This window comes from Ambystoma mexicanum, chromosome 12 (genome assembly GCF_040938575.1).
Source record: "Ambystoma mexicanum isolate Mex_15411 chromosome 12, UKY_AmexF1_1, whole genome shotgun sequence".
Classification (NCBI taxonomy): Eukaryota; Metazoa; Chordata; class Amphibia; order Caudata; family Ambystomatidae; genus Ambystoma; species Ambystoma mexicanum.
Window position 1 is genome coordinate 1,090,998,364 of NC_090936.1, and position 15,462 is coordinate 1,091,013,825.

Genomic DNA, 15,462 nt, shown 5'->3' on the forward strand with positions numbered 1-15,462 from the left:
TTGAAAGACGAAATTGCACTTGGTCCAGGTCGAGTGTACTGGATTGTTTGCAGGGACCTGTGTTTAAGACAGAGGGCCACGGTTAGTTGCCCATACAGTTGCCGTTTTATCTAAATGTGATTAATTATGAAAACTAAACTCAGAATCCGACGGATCATGTCATCCTGAATATCCTTGGTTACAGCTGCACTTGCATAATCTGTAACCATGTGCAGATCTTTATTTCTGCTTACGTAAAAGGCGTCTAGTGCCTTAAGGACCCCAAAAACAGTATTACCTTAAGGGATCTTACTCGATATATGCAACTGAGCTATGTGCATATGGTAGTTCTAATACTGGTTTGAGCTTATAGCTGTTATGTTCTCAATCGATCCGCTTTGTAACATGGTTCTAGTTCAGTTGCATGATGGTACTGTTAGTTTACTGTTGCATCTAGTTGAGATTCTAATACAGCATATACAACATTATATGTATACAAATTGGTAATAAACATTATGCAATTCATGTTCACCATTGATCAACTTTGCCACGTGGGTGTCATTAAGTTGCATGATGGTACTTGGTGTACTGCCACATAGTTCAGTTGACCTTCTAATAAAACGTGCACATCTTCATTGAAATCACAACACCTTGGTGTATAGGTGTGTGTGTATATATAACTAAGATACAATGAGTACTTGCAAGTGCGATATTTGTAAGTGTACTTGCCCTACCATTCAAATACAATTATGGTTCTTCTATCGGCTTACAATCTACTATAGGTACATTTGACAACATTTGCACAATGTCAGTTATGATTTATCCAATGAGTGTCAGAGGAACTTTCTACTTCTGTCACAAAGGTGAATATCTTCACTGATCTATCTATAGAAATGCTACTAGTGAATCTTCATTGAGACTCAAGGGTGGGGCCATAGCATCTAACTTGTGTATCCAAAACAATTCTTAGTTAACAGTGCATACCACCTCCTCTTGGTGGGGTTTCTAGTAACTTAGTTGTGCAACGGTCACATTTCATTGAAATGTCTGGTGACTGGGGACGTCTGGTTGTTTGTCCGTGTGTTTGACTTGTGCTCTGTCAAACTTTGATTTTGCAAGTAAAATTAGCCACATGAGCAGGCCATAAATGAGTTTGTCGCAAGTAGTGAAATGTTTGATGTTCTCTATCCTGTGCACGGGGGGGCCTGATTTGTCTTTTTGGATATCATTGCATTGTAAACTTGCGTTTGCCCAATAATTGTTGTGGACTGAGCATTTCTTTCTACTTAGACACGATTATCTTTGAAGTTTCTCCCTCCTGTATAAGCAATCATGGGGGGTGGTGGGGGTTTAGAAATGTGCAAGTTGTGGGTCTAGTCTTGTCAATTTCTAATTTTTTTTTTTTCAGCCGTCTATTTTAATTTGATGGCTTTGTTTGGAGTTCTCATTAGGTGGCAAAGGGTGGATCTTCATTATGGGTTTTAGGTGTCGGGAGAAAAGTCTAGAATTTTCTGAACTTCTATTTTTTAGCCTTCTCTAATGTTTGATCATCTGTAGTCTACGTAATCTCAAATTGAGGGTAAATTTGTCTTTTAGATGGTCTGGATGGAAACTTGAATGATGTAATGTATTGTCTGGTTTCTGGTAAATGGAGAGTTAGGGTTTTACCAACTGGTTTTATCATAACCTCAAGGAATTGAATGTTCTGATGTCCATGGTACATTTAATCCATGGGTGTAGGTGTAGCCCAAAAACATCGAATTCCTCTTTGGAACCTTTACAGATGTCATCTATATAGCGTTTCCACAAACTTAGTTTGGATTTCCATTGTTGATGTCCCAGAATATATTTTGACTCAAACATGCGTATAAAGAAGGGGATTGACGAGCCCGTTGTTTCTGGGATTTGTAGGTAATGTGTCCTTTGGATTTTTAGCCAACTCAATTATGGAGGTTTTATTAGATTGTACATGGTCTTCTTTAAGAATCTAGTCCATCACTGTGTGGAATCAAAGTATATAGACTGGACTAAAGATGGTCCAGCCTTCGAATTCCGTTTGACATTCAAATGCAGTTAGAATGTGTGTCGCGCAAATGTTTTTTGTATGATGGGAAGTATTCTGTCTACATATTTGGCTAGGGGATCAAATACTGTTGGTTGCTGCCACGATAGGACGCAAGGGTGGGACATTTAAATTTTTGGAAGGCCGTAAAATACTGCCATGATTGGTAACTTTGGTTTTCTCATGTATCCATTCTTTGTGGAGGGCTTTTGTAAGTACTTGTTCATGAATTCTTTAATGTTTGCTGGATATTGTTCTAGTTGGAGATTAGTAACTTTCTCATTCAAAATAGATGAGCAGCTCTGGATGTAGACTATACTGTCCATAATCACTGTACTGCCTCCTTTGGCAGCTGATTTAATTGTAATAGTGGTATCATTTGCCAATTGTAGTAGTTGTGTTGATGTTTCCTTAGGTTCTGAGTGGGTTGTCCGTTTCAGGTCCTCCAAGAGATCAAGTCCTGAATCATGGCCATTGAATTGTCCTAAATTATGGGCATTGAATCAAAGGTACTCTTCGGTTTAATTTTCAGGTAATAAGTTCTAGATCTTTCTTCAAACGGTGGTGTCTCCTTTTGAACCTATTCGTGGGTACAAATTAGACCTAACCCAAGTAGGTCTAATTGCTGTTTCGAAAAATATTGTTTGCTCCTCAATCTTGTGTCTTTTTTTCTGCACTTGTGCGCTGCAGGGTGATGGTCCTTGAGGTATTGGAAGATCTGTACCCATATTTTCTAATATAGGATCAATAGTCGGAAGTGCTGCTACCTGAAGGATCAGTTTGTTGCTGTCCAAGGATTTTGTTTTTCTTGGTTAGAACGGCATCTATTCGGTTTATTTTGGTAAAATAAATCCTGCCACGTGAATACAAGCTTCAAGGCAAAAAGAATACCTAGGGGATTGAGGTTGTTTGCAAAGAAAATATTTGTCAAAAGCTGGGAACAGATCTTAAACAAATGCTCATTTACTAACCATTGAACTGGGTAAGTCATTTTCTAAGATAGATGAAGAAATTGCAGAGCTCAAAGAACTGAGCACACTGCGATCAACTGAAGATCTATCCAAAACATAGGAATCAAGTTGTGTTTAATAAGAAGGAAATTGAACCAAGAAAAATCACAAGTTTAGGAGTGATACCCTAGACTACTCGAGATATAGTATTCAACATGGCAGGATTTCTACCGCCAAATCAACCACCAAATGGCTGTTCTACCCAAGAAAACCTACCAACCCTGGGACAGAAACCAATCTTCATGTGATACTTCAGGTAGCAGCGGACCATATCACTTCTGACCCTTGATCCTATATTTGAAATAAGGGGTATAGATTGTTTAATACTTCATGGACCATAATCCTCAGCGCACTTCTTTTTTTGTTTTCTTTTTATTTGTTTGTGCAGATAAACAAGGAGAGGACCCAAAAAGATTGATGACCAAGCAATTGTAGTCAACAAAATATTGCACCTAATTTGGGATGGGTCTCTCCTTTTATACACACCAACAATACAACTTCATTTGAACATGTTCAAATTAACGAGAAAAATGCGACTTGATGATCTTCGATTCCACACCACCTTTTGAAGAAGGATCTAGAACCTTTGATTACCTGGAAATTAACCAAAATAACTTCAATCCCCATGTCCACAATTCAGGACTTCACCTCTTTGAAATTCTATGTTGAAGGATCATAAATGGATAAAGTACTCAGAACTTGAGGAAACCTGAACAGACTAGTATAATTGGAAAATGATACCACTATCCCAATCGTCACAATCAGTTGACAAAGGAGGCACCACAGTGAATATGGACAGTACATTCCACATCCGGAGCTGCTGATCTCTTTTCAATGACAAAGATTTATCTCCAACTAGAACAAGATCCTACCAACTACATAATTGATTGGACACGTACTTACAAAAGCTCTCCATGAAGAAAGATTACCTGCGGCACACCTGACTTTTCCGTTACTCTCTGGCAGACCTCCCTTGGCATTCTTGCTCCCACCTGGGAGGCTAAGAACCTCAGGGCCATCTTCGACGCCACATTCCTTCTCTAGAAGTCAAACTACCAACTGCATCTCCTCAGGTATTCCTTTCCTCACCTTCCCCCAGATGCTCACTCTCTCTATGCTGGACTACTGTAACAGCCTCTTCTGCCTGCCTCAACTCTCCGCCCTCTACAACTCATCCAGGACTGTGATACTTGTCCGTGGCCTTGAGCCCAGGGATCATATGTCTCCAGCCGTTAAACCTCTCCAGTGTCTGCATTTTAACCCTCACACTTGCTGGCCACACTACTTGTTGGTTTTGATCCTTCTACAGCACTCTCCCATCCTCCCCTCGCATTTTCCCCCCTCTCTTCTCCCCTGCACTTGCGCAATCTCGATGTCACTAGGCCTAGTAAGATTGTTTTTGTCCTGTTTCCCTTGCCTTGCCTCATCATGCCTTGAAACACTTGTGTATAGGCACGTTATAAATGCCATATCATGCCAGTATTTTATAGCCTTCCAAAGAATCACAAATATTTAAGTTCCGCAGCATTACGTCCTATAGTGGCAGCAACCAACAGTATTTTCGATTTCCCCCTAGCCAAATAAGTATACAGAATACTTCCAACAATCATACAAAAAACATTTGCGTGACACCACACATTTTCCTCACTGTATTGGAATGTCAAACGGAAGAAGATTGGACTATCTTCTCTGGCTGTGCAGAGTCTATATACTTCGATTCCACACCGTGATGGACTAGATGCCTTGGAATGGGCCCTTCTTGAAGACTTATGTAAATCTTCGTCATTGAGTTGGCTAAAATCATTCTGTGCGAAAAAGGACACATTTATCTACAAATCTCAGGAACCTCAATGGGCTTGTGAATGGCCCCTGCATACACAAACCTGTTCATGTTTTTAATATTTTCTCGCTCAACAATGGAAATACAAACTAAATTTGTTGAAATGCTATCTAGATGACATCTTTGGCATCTGGAAAGTTCCCAAAGAGGAACTGGATGTCTTCTAACTAAACCTTCCCCTGCGGATTAAATTTACCATGGACATTTGAACACCAAATATTAATTTCCTTGATGTTCTGATCAAAACAGTTTAAAACCATAACTACCTCTAGGAACCAGAAGCCAACAGATGTCAATAATACATTACTACATTCACATTTCGATCCATACTATCTAAAAGACCATTTCCCTTAAGTCAATTTTTGAGATTATCAAAACTGAATACAGATGATCAAACGTACCACCAAGCATCAACTAAATGATGGATGGATTAAAAAAAGGATATCAGACAAAACATTAGAGAAAATAGAAGAATCGAGACTTTATAAAACCCAGAATGAAGATCCACCCTTTGCCCACATAATGGGGGAAACTCGACTGCTGAAGAAAAATTGGAAATTGACTAGAGTAGAGCCAGAAATTTGCAAAACGCCCACCCAGATTGCTTATAGAGGGGGAAACGTAAAAGATAATCTGGACAAAGCAGAAAAATGTGCAGTCTAAACCAACATTCTTGGGCAAACCTAAATTTGGGACATGTCCTTGTTTTCACTGCAAGAACATCCAAAAAAGGACGACCAGTCGGGCACCCGTGCACAGGACAGAATTAATATCAAACAATAGGTTACTTCCGATCAGAATTTCTCATTTGTAGCCTAATCTGCCCATGTGGGAAAATTTACTTGGGCCAAACGACTCGCAAAATCAAAGGTTGACAGAGCACAAGTCAAACATATGAACAAACAACCAGACGTCCCCAGTCATTTCAATTAAATGTGACTCAGTTGCACAAAGGTACTTGGTACCAGAAACCATCAAAAATGTGATGCTATGGCCCCCTTTTGGGCTTAATGAAGAATATTCTCTAGCAGCATTTCTACTGGTGGATTCACCTTTGTGACCCCGTGGTTCTTCTGACACCCTTGGAGAAATCATTCAACTTGAATATTCTTGTAAAATGTACTCATAATGGATTGTAAGCCAATACTATTAAGGTTCTTCTATTGACTGATAGGGCAAATACTCTTATTTTAGTTATACATACCATTGTGCTATTTTAAATGAAGCCTATTAGAATGTCAACTGTTGGCATCTATAGTGTACTGCTGTATATGCTATCATGCAACTACGACACCCACGTGACTCTTGATTGTGAACATAACAGCTATGAAAGTTCTAACCTCCACATTTAGGAATTTCGTGCTGTTAATTACCATTTTGTTTATACATACCAAGTGTTGTGATAATATACATCTATATTTTTCACATGTAGGAGATTTACATGTTGTAAGACCATGTTACAAAGTGGATTGAATGAGAACATAACAGCCATAAACTCTAACAAGTATTGGAACTACCCCATGCACATAGCTCAGTTGTATATTTAAACTATTAACATATTGAGTAAGAACACTTAGGTTATTTACTTTTTTGGGGTCCTTCAGGCACTTAGACGCCTTTTTAGATACGCAGAAATAAATGAGATCTTTACATGTTTACCAGACGCTCTAACCAAGGCTATTCAGATGACAGGATTTGTCAGATTCTGCAAGTTACTTTTCATGATCTCATTTAGCTAAAACTGCAACCGTACGCACAGCTAAAACATGACCCTCTATCTTAAACATAGTGTACTCGACCTGGACTAAGTGTAATTTCGCCTTTCAAATAGGGTAAGCACCTATAAATCCAGTATTTATGTTGAATGCAGATGACACACCGTGATTTACATTACAACTGCTTAACACTGGGTACAACAAGAGTAGATGCATAACTGTCCACCGGCACTCATCAGCAAACGGGTATATATTGGCACATACTTATACTCTAGAGCATGGGTGCACAACATACTGCCTGCGGGCCAGTTGCGGCCGCCATGCTGTTTTGTCCGGCCCGGAATACCACAAACACTTTCCTAATGGAGGGTGGCCCGCAAGCAGCATCGGCCGCCCTCCATTAGGAAAGTCTGTCTTCCGGGCCGGAAAAAACACTGGCCGTCATTGGCTCAGCACACACGCACCACGTCGCTCCTATGAGCCACGTAGTGCGTGTGCTGCACCAGTGGAGGGCCTGCACTACGGCTGGCGTGGCCAGTAAGGCTTGCCACGCCAGCCGTAGTACCACTCACCTCACCAGCGTTCAGCTTACCTGCCAGCACGTCCGGTAAGTGGTCGGTTTGTTTGTGTCTGTGTGTCGGGTCTGTTCTGCTGTATGTTGAGATGGGGGGGCATGGGGGGGGGGGGTGTCGGATGTGCATGGATGTTTGTTTGTGTTGTGTATGTTGATATGGGGGGGGAGGGATTTGGTTCTGTACAGGTGCATGCGTGAGAATGTGTGCTGAGGGGGGGGGGGGGTTGGGTCTGTATGGGTGCATGCTTGAGTGTATGGGCATAGTGTTTGGTTGGGGGTGAGGGGGCCATGGGGCATAGTGTTTGGGGGTGGGGGACACGGGCATGGGGCATAGTGTTTGGTTGGGGTGAGGGGGGGGCCATGGGGCATAGTGTTTGGTTGGGGTGGGGGGCATGGGGCATAGTGTTTGGTTGGGGGTGGGGGGCATGCGGCATAGTGTTTGGGGGTGGGGGACACGGGCATGGGGCATAGTGTTTGGTTGGGGTGAGGGGGGGCCATGGGGCATAGTGTTTGGTTGGGGGTGGGGGCCATGGGGCATAGTGTTTGGTTGGGGGTGGGGGGCATGGGGCATAGTGTTTGGTTGGGGGTGGGGGGCATGGACATGGGGCATAGTGTTTGGTTGGGGGTGAGGGGGCCATGGGGCATAGTGTTTGGTTGGGGGTGGGAGCCATGGGGCATAGTGTTGCACTTCAAGAGTGAACCCAATAATAAAGCTAAAATAGGCACAGTTGGGAGATGTACATCCTTTGCTTTTTTTCGAGGAAACCTGACTCAACGAAGGCCATACTCCTCTTGGGCAACCCAAACAGCAAACTATAGCAGTCCAAAATAACAATGTCCATCATAAGTCAATACAATATATATAATTTAATTAACCAGACGATATACAATAACTAAATTATAACAATGGAAAATGTGTAGTACAAAATGTACGTTTGAAAAGCAATCGAAATCGTTACCCCTCAAAAATATATTCTTTTTCCATGTGTTTAATACAAATTGGGGGTTGAAAAAGCCTCCTGCCACGCCCCGCCTACCACCCCGCCCACATTTACTTTTCGGCCCACTATAGCCCTCATGTAAGGTACTTTCGGCCCTCTGTCAAAATGAGTTGTGCACCCCTGCTCTAGAGAGACACAGTAGTTCCATTACTTTATACTCCACATATAGTCTTCAAGATGAGCAGCACAGTGTTGCGGGGGGGGGGGGTGAAGGGGGGGGGAATGGATCGCTGAGATTGGCTGAACGTTGATTCAAACCAGCCCAAGACACTGGTGATTAGTACTAAAACACAATAAGCTGATTTCATACAGAATTTTGGAATATACTGATACAAATGTTTTCACTTATTTTCTCGAACACCTTGGAGTTTGAAGTAAGAATTTTTTTAATACAGTTAATTGAAAAATTTGCTCCTGAAGAAGGGATAGAGATGTCCAACACGTGTTGAGCTCATTGTACTCTGGACCCACTATACTAGTGTATGCACTATTATATTAAAAAATTCTCTATATGTGAAACTATGATCAATTTGAGAAAATGAGCGCCTGCCTACATGTTGGAATCTACATGAATAGTTGAACTAAATGATGCATTTTCACAATTACTGACTGGTTTTCCAGTACATGCATGTGCAGGGAACGGGAGTTTCAGACAGGTGTGGGCACTTTACTTGTGCATCGTCTAGCAGTTATGCCTGTAATGACCGCCCCACTTGATGTTGAGATCAACAAAAACACCTTTGGTAAGTTGTAAATCTACTGTTGTCATTGCAACCAATAGAGACCTCTGCCAAACAGCAACCCACAAGTTTGTGCCCACTAGCACTACATGGTGATCGTGTATGCATTTAATGGGCAGGTTGGCACCATAATAATTAATAATAGACATGCATGTCTCATTCCAGAAGGGTTGAGCCATGTGGTGATTGGCATGACGTTGTGAGTAAGACTTTGGGACTGAATATTGTTATGACTGTCCATTCTTGGTTGTGCCGAATGACCTAACCATGTTGGCAGCAGTGCATTCGCAGCTTCTCCAAATGAGCAATTGGACGTGTTCTACATAAATCATGTGCCCAGTTATTCATTTCTATGTCGAGTATTGCTTGCCTCTTTGGGAATAAGTCTGAATTGCTAAAGAACAAGGAATGGCTCATGTTGCTACCCCAGAACGCTCTAGACTCCTGGAGCTTTGAGTCTGTTGCCTTTAACCACGGCCCATGTTCTTGTTTGACTAATAATGGGTACCTTAATCCATCATGTGCAGAAGCACACACCCTGCAGTGCATCCACGGCCAGCAGTGACGGAAAACATCTGTACCTAGGACTAGGCTGGCATGTGCTCTAACAAGTCATTAATACTTTAACTTTGTTACAAAGCCTCCCCATTCACCGGGGATGTGGTGCAATGCTGAGGTACATAATGGTCCATTGTGCCTTATGAAGGGTCCTTGCGCCCCTCCCACCCCCCCAAATCCATTGTTGCTTTCATGAATAGGCTGGTGGAGGTGGCAGTCATCTGCCAGCCAGTGCTCCCACGTAGAAGCAAATGGCTGACAAACTTGCAGAGGATAGCCATCAACTGGCCTGGATTGTATAGCCCCAGCCCAGACTTATTTCTTTTCCATATAATGAGCATATCTAGCCTTTAGACTCTTGCATTAAAGTCCTGATCAATTGATTCACGATGATGCCGTTTTCACCCAAGTTTGAAGGCTAACCCTCCAGGGCTTTTCATTGCATAATCTGTGCTTGACCAGAAGATGGGTAGATGTTTTGCAAACTGCATCCATCTCCTATTGGCCTATTCTTGCAGTGCTTGCTTGGCATCTTCCTTTTCAGAGCTTGATCTGGGTGGGGTGGGCAAGAGGACAATCTGGATCCATCCAGTACGGGGGTTATCTGGTCTTGTCATGGATGTGCTGATCATGTGCTCTTTGGGGGTGGGGGGCACACGGAGCTGGATTCAGGTTATTTTTTTTCTTTCTGTTGGGGGTGTGGAGGATGGAGTTTCAGAGCAGATGTAAGGGAGTGGATGGTGGTAGTTTTTGTGGTGGCGGGGGGGGGCCATGAAGTCTTTGAGGGATGTGGTGCCTTGTACACAGCATCCTTAACACGGATCCTTTTAGATGACCTAACCTAATGTGCTATTACACATGACTGTCCAGCTGGTGGTGTTTGTGGTATGTAGCAAGGACGGTGGTGGATATGGGACACTCTGATCTCTGCAGTGACCTGCTTTCTGACCCAGTTTGTACTACGAAAGCTTGCAGTTCCTTCCTGCAGATCATAGGCATCTCGCACACGTGTCACAAATGCACAACCAGTGTTTCCACTTAGCCCTGCGTATGGGTTCTATTACACCAATGGGGGCTTTGCAGGGAAACCTTGATTCATGGGACATGCATGATTGAAGTAGCGCATATTTATGCAAGTCAAACTACAACCAGGATTATTTGGTTTCAGTCAGTTGGCCCTCTCCCATGGGCACCACCACAGATTGGTGGGTACACTGCAACATTTAATCCTATACGTTCACCAATCCTTTAAATGAGCTGGTGCCTATGTAAGGGGAGGATATAACCTGCATATGTCTGCTGTAAACCGTAGTTGGAGGACAGGGTCTTGCAATTCCCCACTGATCGGAGCTGTTGATTGATGGATCTGTACATTGAACTGCACTCCTTCTTTCAGATGAGATCAGGAATGGAAAGTATCGCACCCTCTTCCACCCTGAGCAACTCATTACAGGAAAGGAAGATGCTGCCAACAACTACGCTCGTGGCCACTACACCATCGGGAAGGAAATCATTGATCCCGTATTGGACCGGATCCGGAAAATGGCACGTAGTAATTGCAATTAATTGGAGCAGGGAGTAGTCTAGTTGAGCGGCTTAATCCCTTTTGTCAATACAAATTGTATCCAAAGACAGAAACCAGACCAATCTAGTTTAAAATAAATATATTTATAGCTTAAAATTTTGCATGATTTGCAGTTTAGAGATAAATGGCTGTGTCATGGCAGTTTTGAACCAATGCAATCTGGCACGATAAAAAGTCACTGTGTGGAGTGTTGGATGTGAGCTTTAGTCTCTTGAATGGTCTTCTTGCCGCTTTCTGTTGTCTCAATTAAGACTTCTGCCAGCAATCTCATCACTCCTGATCTTGCCTCGTCCACTTATATTTTCTTTCCTCCTGCAGGCGGACCAGTGCAGTGGACTGCAAGGCTTCCTCATCTTTCACAGCTTTGGAGGTGGGACGGGCTCCGGTTTCACTTCACTGTTGATGGAGCGTCTTTCTGTGGATTATGGCAAGAAGTCCAAGTTGGAGTTCTCAGTTTATCCTGCACCAAAGGTTTCCACAGCTGTGGTGGAACCATACAACTCCATTCTGACCACCCACACAACTCTGGAGCATTCAGACTGTGCCTTCATGGTGGACAATGAGGCCATCTATGACATCTGCAACCGTAACCTTGACATTGAGCGCCCATCCTACACCAACCTCAACCGGTTGATTGGACAGATTGTATCCTCGATTACTGCCTCCCTAAGGTTTGATGGTGCCCTAAATGTTGACCTTACAGAGTTTCAAACCAACTTGGTTCCTTATCCCAGAATCCACTTCCCTCTGGTCACCTACTCCCCTATCATATCGGCTGAGAAAGCCTACCATGAGCAGCTGTCTGTGCCCGAGATCACCAATGCCTGCTTTGAATATGCAAACCAGATGGTGAAATGTGATCCTAGGCGTGGCAAGTACATGGCCTGCTGCTTGTTGTACCGCGGGGACGTAGTGCCCAAAGATGTCAATGCAGCCATAGCTGCAATCAAGACCAGGCGGTCAATCCAGTTTGTTGACTGGTGTCCAACTGGGTTTAAGGTGGGCATAAACTACCAACCCCCAACAGTGGTCCCAGGAGGAGATCTTGCCAAGGTCCAGAGGGCAGTGTGCATGTTGAGCAACACCACTGCAATTGCTGAAGCATGGGCACGGCTTGACCACAAGTTCGACCTGATGTATTCCAAGAGGGCATTTGTGCACTGGTATGTTGGGGAGGGTATGGAGGAGGGGGAGTTCTCAGAAGCCCGGGAGGATCTTGCTGCCCTTGAAAAAGATTATGAAGAGGTTGGCACAGAATCTACGAACGAGGAAGAGGAGGAGGATGAAGAATATTGAGTAAAGCATCCATGGAGTCTTGAGTTTAGCAAGCACTTAATGAATTTATTTACACCTGGGGTAGATAAACGTTAATCGTGGACTTTCCAGACAAAGTTGTAGCCAACGCTGCTGACCCAGATTGTGCTGAAGCATGAACTTGTGTAACCCTTTACAGTGGCCACCTTGACTCAAGTCGAGGGTCCGGTTACATTGTTAAGACCTTGTGATTGGGCAAGCTACAATTGGGAGTATTGCTTATGGTGTGAGTCATCCTTTGTTTCGTTGTATGAAATATTTATCTTTATTACTGCAGTAATAAAATACGCAGATATCTTTAAGTTGGCTCAGTGTCTTTCTGCTTGTACATGCTGCATTCGTGGCCATACGGTTTAGGAAGACGAGGCTGCTACGGAAGAATCTCACGCATCACATTACATCATACAGGAGGAGCATTGCTGCACTTGGGAAGGAAGCAAGGCAGTAATGTCCCAGTGCTGGCATCCATAATGACCATCCTCCTAATGGACCAATTGAGTGGTCCAGAGCAGATTAAAGGTGCAACATTGGTGCTAAAGTTTGGACTACAACTTTAATCCAGCCCTGCCACAAGTCCTTGAGAATCCTGCGGTTTTAGTACAAAACATCTGTCTGAACTTTCCCATGGTTTTGGCTTCAATCTCGGTATCCTTGCTTAAAAAGCCCAAACATCCCCTACTGATTATCTCCTTTCAAGGAAAGGTCCAGTCGGAGCTCAGCTGCACCTGTGATTGCACCCATGCTTCTACCAGTACTTTTATTGTTTATATATATATGGTTGGAAAAAAGAATGCGACCTTTCAATATACAAATTGAACAGTTCAGAGAAAAATAAGGAACATGAATATAAAAAACTTGAACAGTGTGATTTGGCATTCTAGAACACATATTGCCTACAATGACATTAGTAGCATAGTTTGTATTCCTTCCTGTTTTACTTGATGAATAGGCGAGAGTTCCACGTAATTGTACTTGATAGACACTTAAAATGATAGTACAGCTACCCATGTACAACTGTACTGCAGAGTAGGTAGACGCATTTTTCCTGTCTTAAGGAACAATTGTGATTCAATCAGTTTCCCCAGAAGCACATTTATGAGGTTGGTGTAATAGTCGGTGAGAATAGAAGATTGTACAATGGCAATCCTGAGTTTTTACTGCGCAAAATAGTGATGCCATAACATTTCTGAATCAATGCCCTTGTAATACGCAATATTTTTTCAAAAATGTATTGCGTGTTACACAGCTTTAGACATTCTGTTACCAAATGTTTTGGGATTCTGATTGTCCCATCACTTGCCAGAAGTGACATGTGGCTATTTGGGGTATCAGTTTGGCTAATAGTGCTTTGGTAGGACTTGGGTTTAATCTAAACAGCAAGAACGCTTGTCTATGCAAATGAGCAGGGAATTTTACCAAATAGGATTCAGGATTTTGGTGGCTTTTGTGTTGGTACAGATTATTGATAATCTTTATACTTGAGCGTTTCTAGTATTCAGCCAGTCTTGGAGCCAGATTTTGTTTGGCTTTTGTAGAAGCTATGCCCGCCGTATTTAGATTAGTGATGACCGCTGTTTTCCAGGCCGTTACTTATGGCACAAAGTTTGAGCATAGTTCGATAGTACATTTAGTAAAGTGTCTGGTTTACTTGATGTAACTCATTTCCTCTATAAGGAACATTGTATCCAGATATAGGCTCTATAAAAAGATAATAAGCCTTACTATAGCTATTGGCTTACTAAGACAGGACTCTCTTCTAAAAACGGCTTTCAATCCTAAACCAAAAATCTCTTGAGCGCCAACTTGGTTTCCACACCATAAAGGTAATGTTGGTATTGCTGGTGTATGAAAGGCGATGATGGGTGTGTAAGAGAATGTTCCATACTTGCATTTATGATTTGTGCTTGTGATATGGCTGTAGGTTTATTGTTCATTTCATTAATGTATGGAAGATCTTGTTGGTGATTAAGGTTAATTCCCAGATAGTGATAATCTTGCACAATTTCATCGCTGAGTGCTTCTTCATTCCTGCGCTTCCCACACATTAAGACCTTGGTTTTATCCCAATTGTCAAATCCTTTAGTTGCATGTATTTTTGTAGCGCATTTAGGAGATTTTGTAATCCTCTGTTAGACAATAGAACCATATCATCTGCATACAGGTACCAGGGGATGGGTTTATGGCCAAGTTTTGGTGCGTCTGCTAGAACTCTGGAATGATTGTCTTACATCTGCAATAAAAAAAAGTTAAACAAGTTGAAGCAAGTATGCATCTCTGCATGTCGGAATAGTCGAGGACATGTCACCATCCATGGGAAACCAGACTTGCATGGTTGTGTTGGAGTGCAGTAGGCCCATCGGTGTAGTAATGGACTCTGGACATTTTGCTTTGCCTTATGGAGTTTGCGCATTAAAAGCCCTCTAGAGACAGAGTCAAACGCTGCTCTGAGATCAATGAACACCATATATAGTTGATGCTGCAAAAGCTCGGAATGTGCTTTGATGGTACTAATTGACAACAGGATCATAGCGGTACCTAATCCAGGAAGGAATCCAGTCCGAAGGGGATCTCTATGAGCTTGTTTGTCTAGCAAGCTATTGAGATTTTGCAAGATCAAACGGGGAAATATTTTTCCGGGATCATCCAAGAGCGTGATGGGTCTATAATTGGCAGGAGATTGCCTATTGCCCTTCTTGAAAATGGGCATGATGGTTGAATGCAACCAGAGGGTGGCATCACTTTGTTTTTCGTGTCTGATTGAAAATGGTATGCAAGATTTTAGCCCACATTTCTGGATGCTGCTTGAGGATGAAGTTGTGTAGGCCATCAGGGCCACACAGTCTTGAAATACAGTCTGTGGATGTAACAAACTGTCCTTTTTCGGTGACTAACCTATGTAAATCATTCTTCACCAGAGAGGGCATCAGCAAAATTTGTGTCTGGGCAATGAATATAGAGCAGTGAAATTATTTAGCCATTGCTGTTACTGAAGGGCTGCCTGAGCTGACCCGTGAGCATGATAAATTGCCATATTTGTGACGAGTTTTTGCTTTCCATCTGCTGTAGCAGGTGTTAAGTTAACAA

General features: G+C 42.6%; 1 protein-coding gene across 1 annotated transcript in view; it reads left to right on the top strand.

Annotated features, from left to right (window-relative positions):
* LOC138514267 (tubulin alpha chain) overlaps positions 1 to 12,680 on the top strand; it is a 28,564-nt gene extending 15,884 nt beyond the window's left edge. The window contains exons 3-4 of the mRNA XM_069629637.1: positions 10,876 to 11,024; positions 11,383 to 12,680. Coding sequence (XP_069485738.1) covers positions 10,876 to 11,024; positions 11,383 to 12,360 — 1,127 coding nt within the window. The 3' untranslated portion in view covers positions 12,361 to 12,680. The remainder of the gene's footprint in view (positions 1 to 10,875; positions 11,025 to 11,382) is intronic.
* Positions 12,681 to 15,462: the final 2,782 nt, after the last annotated feature.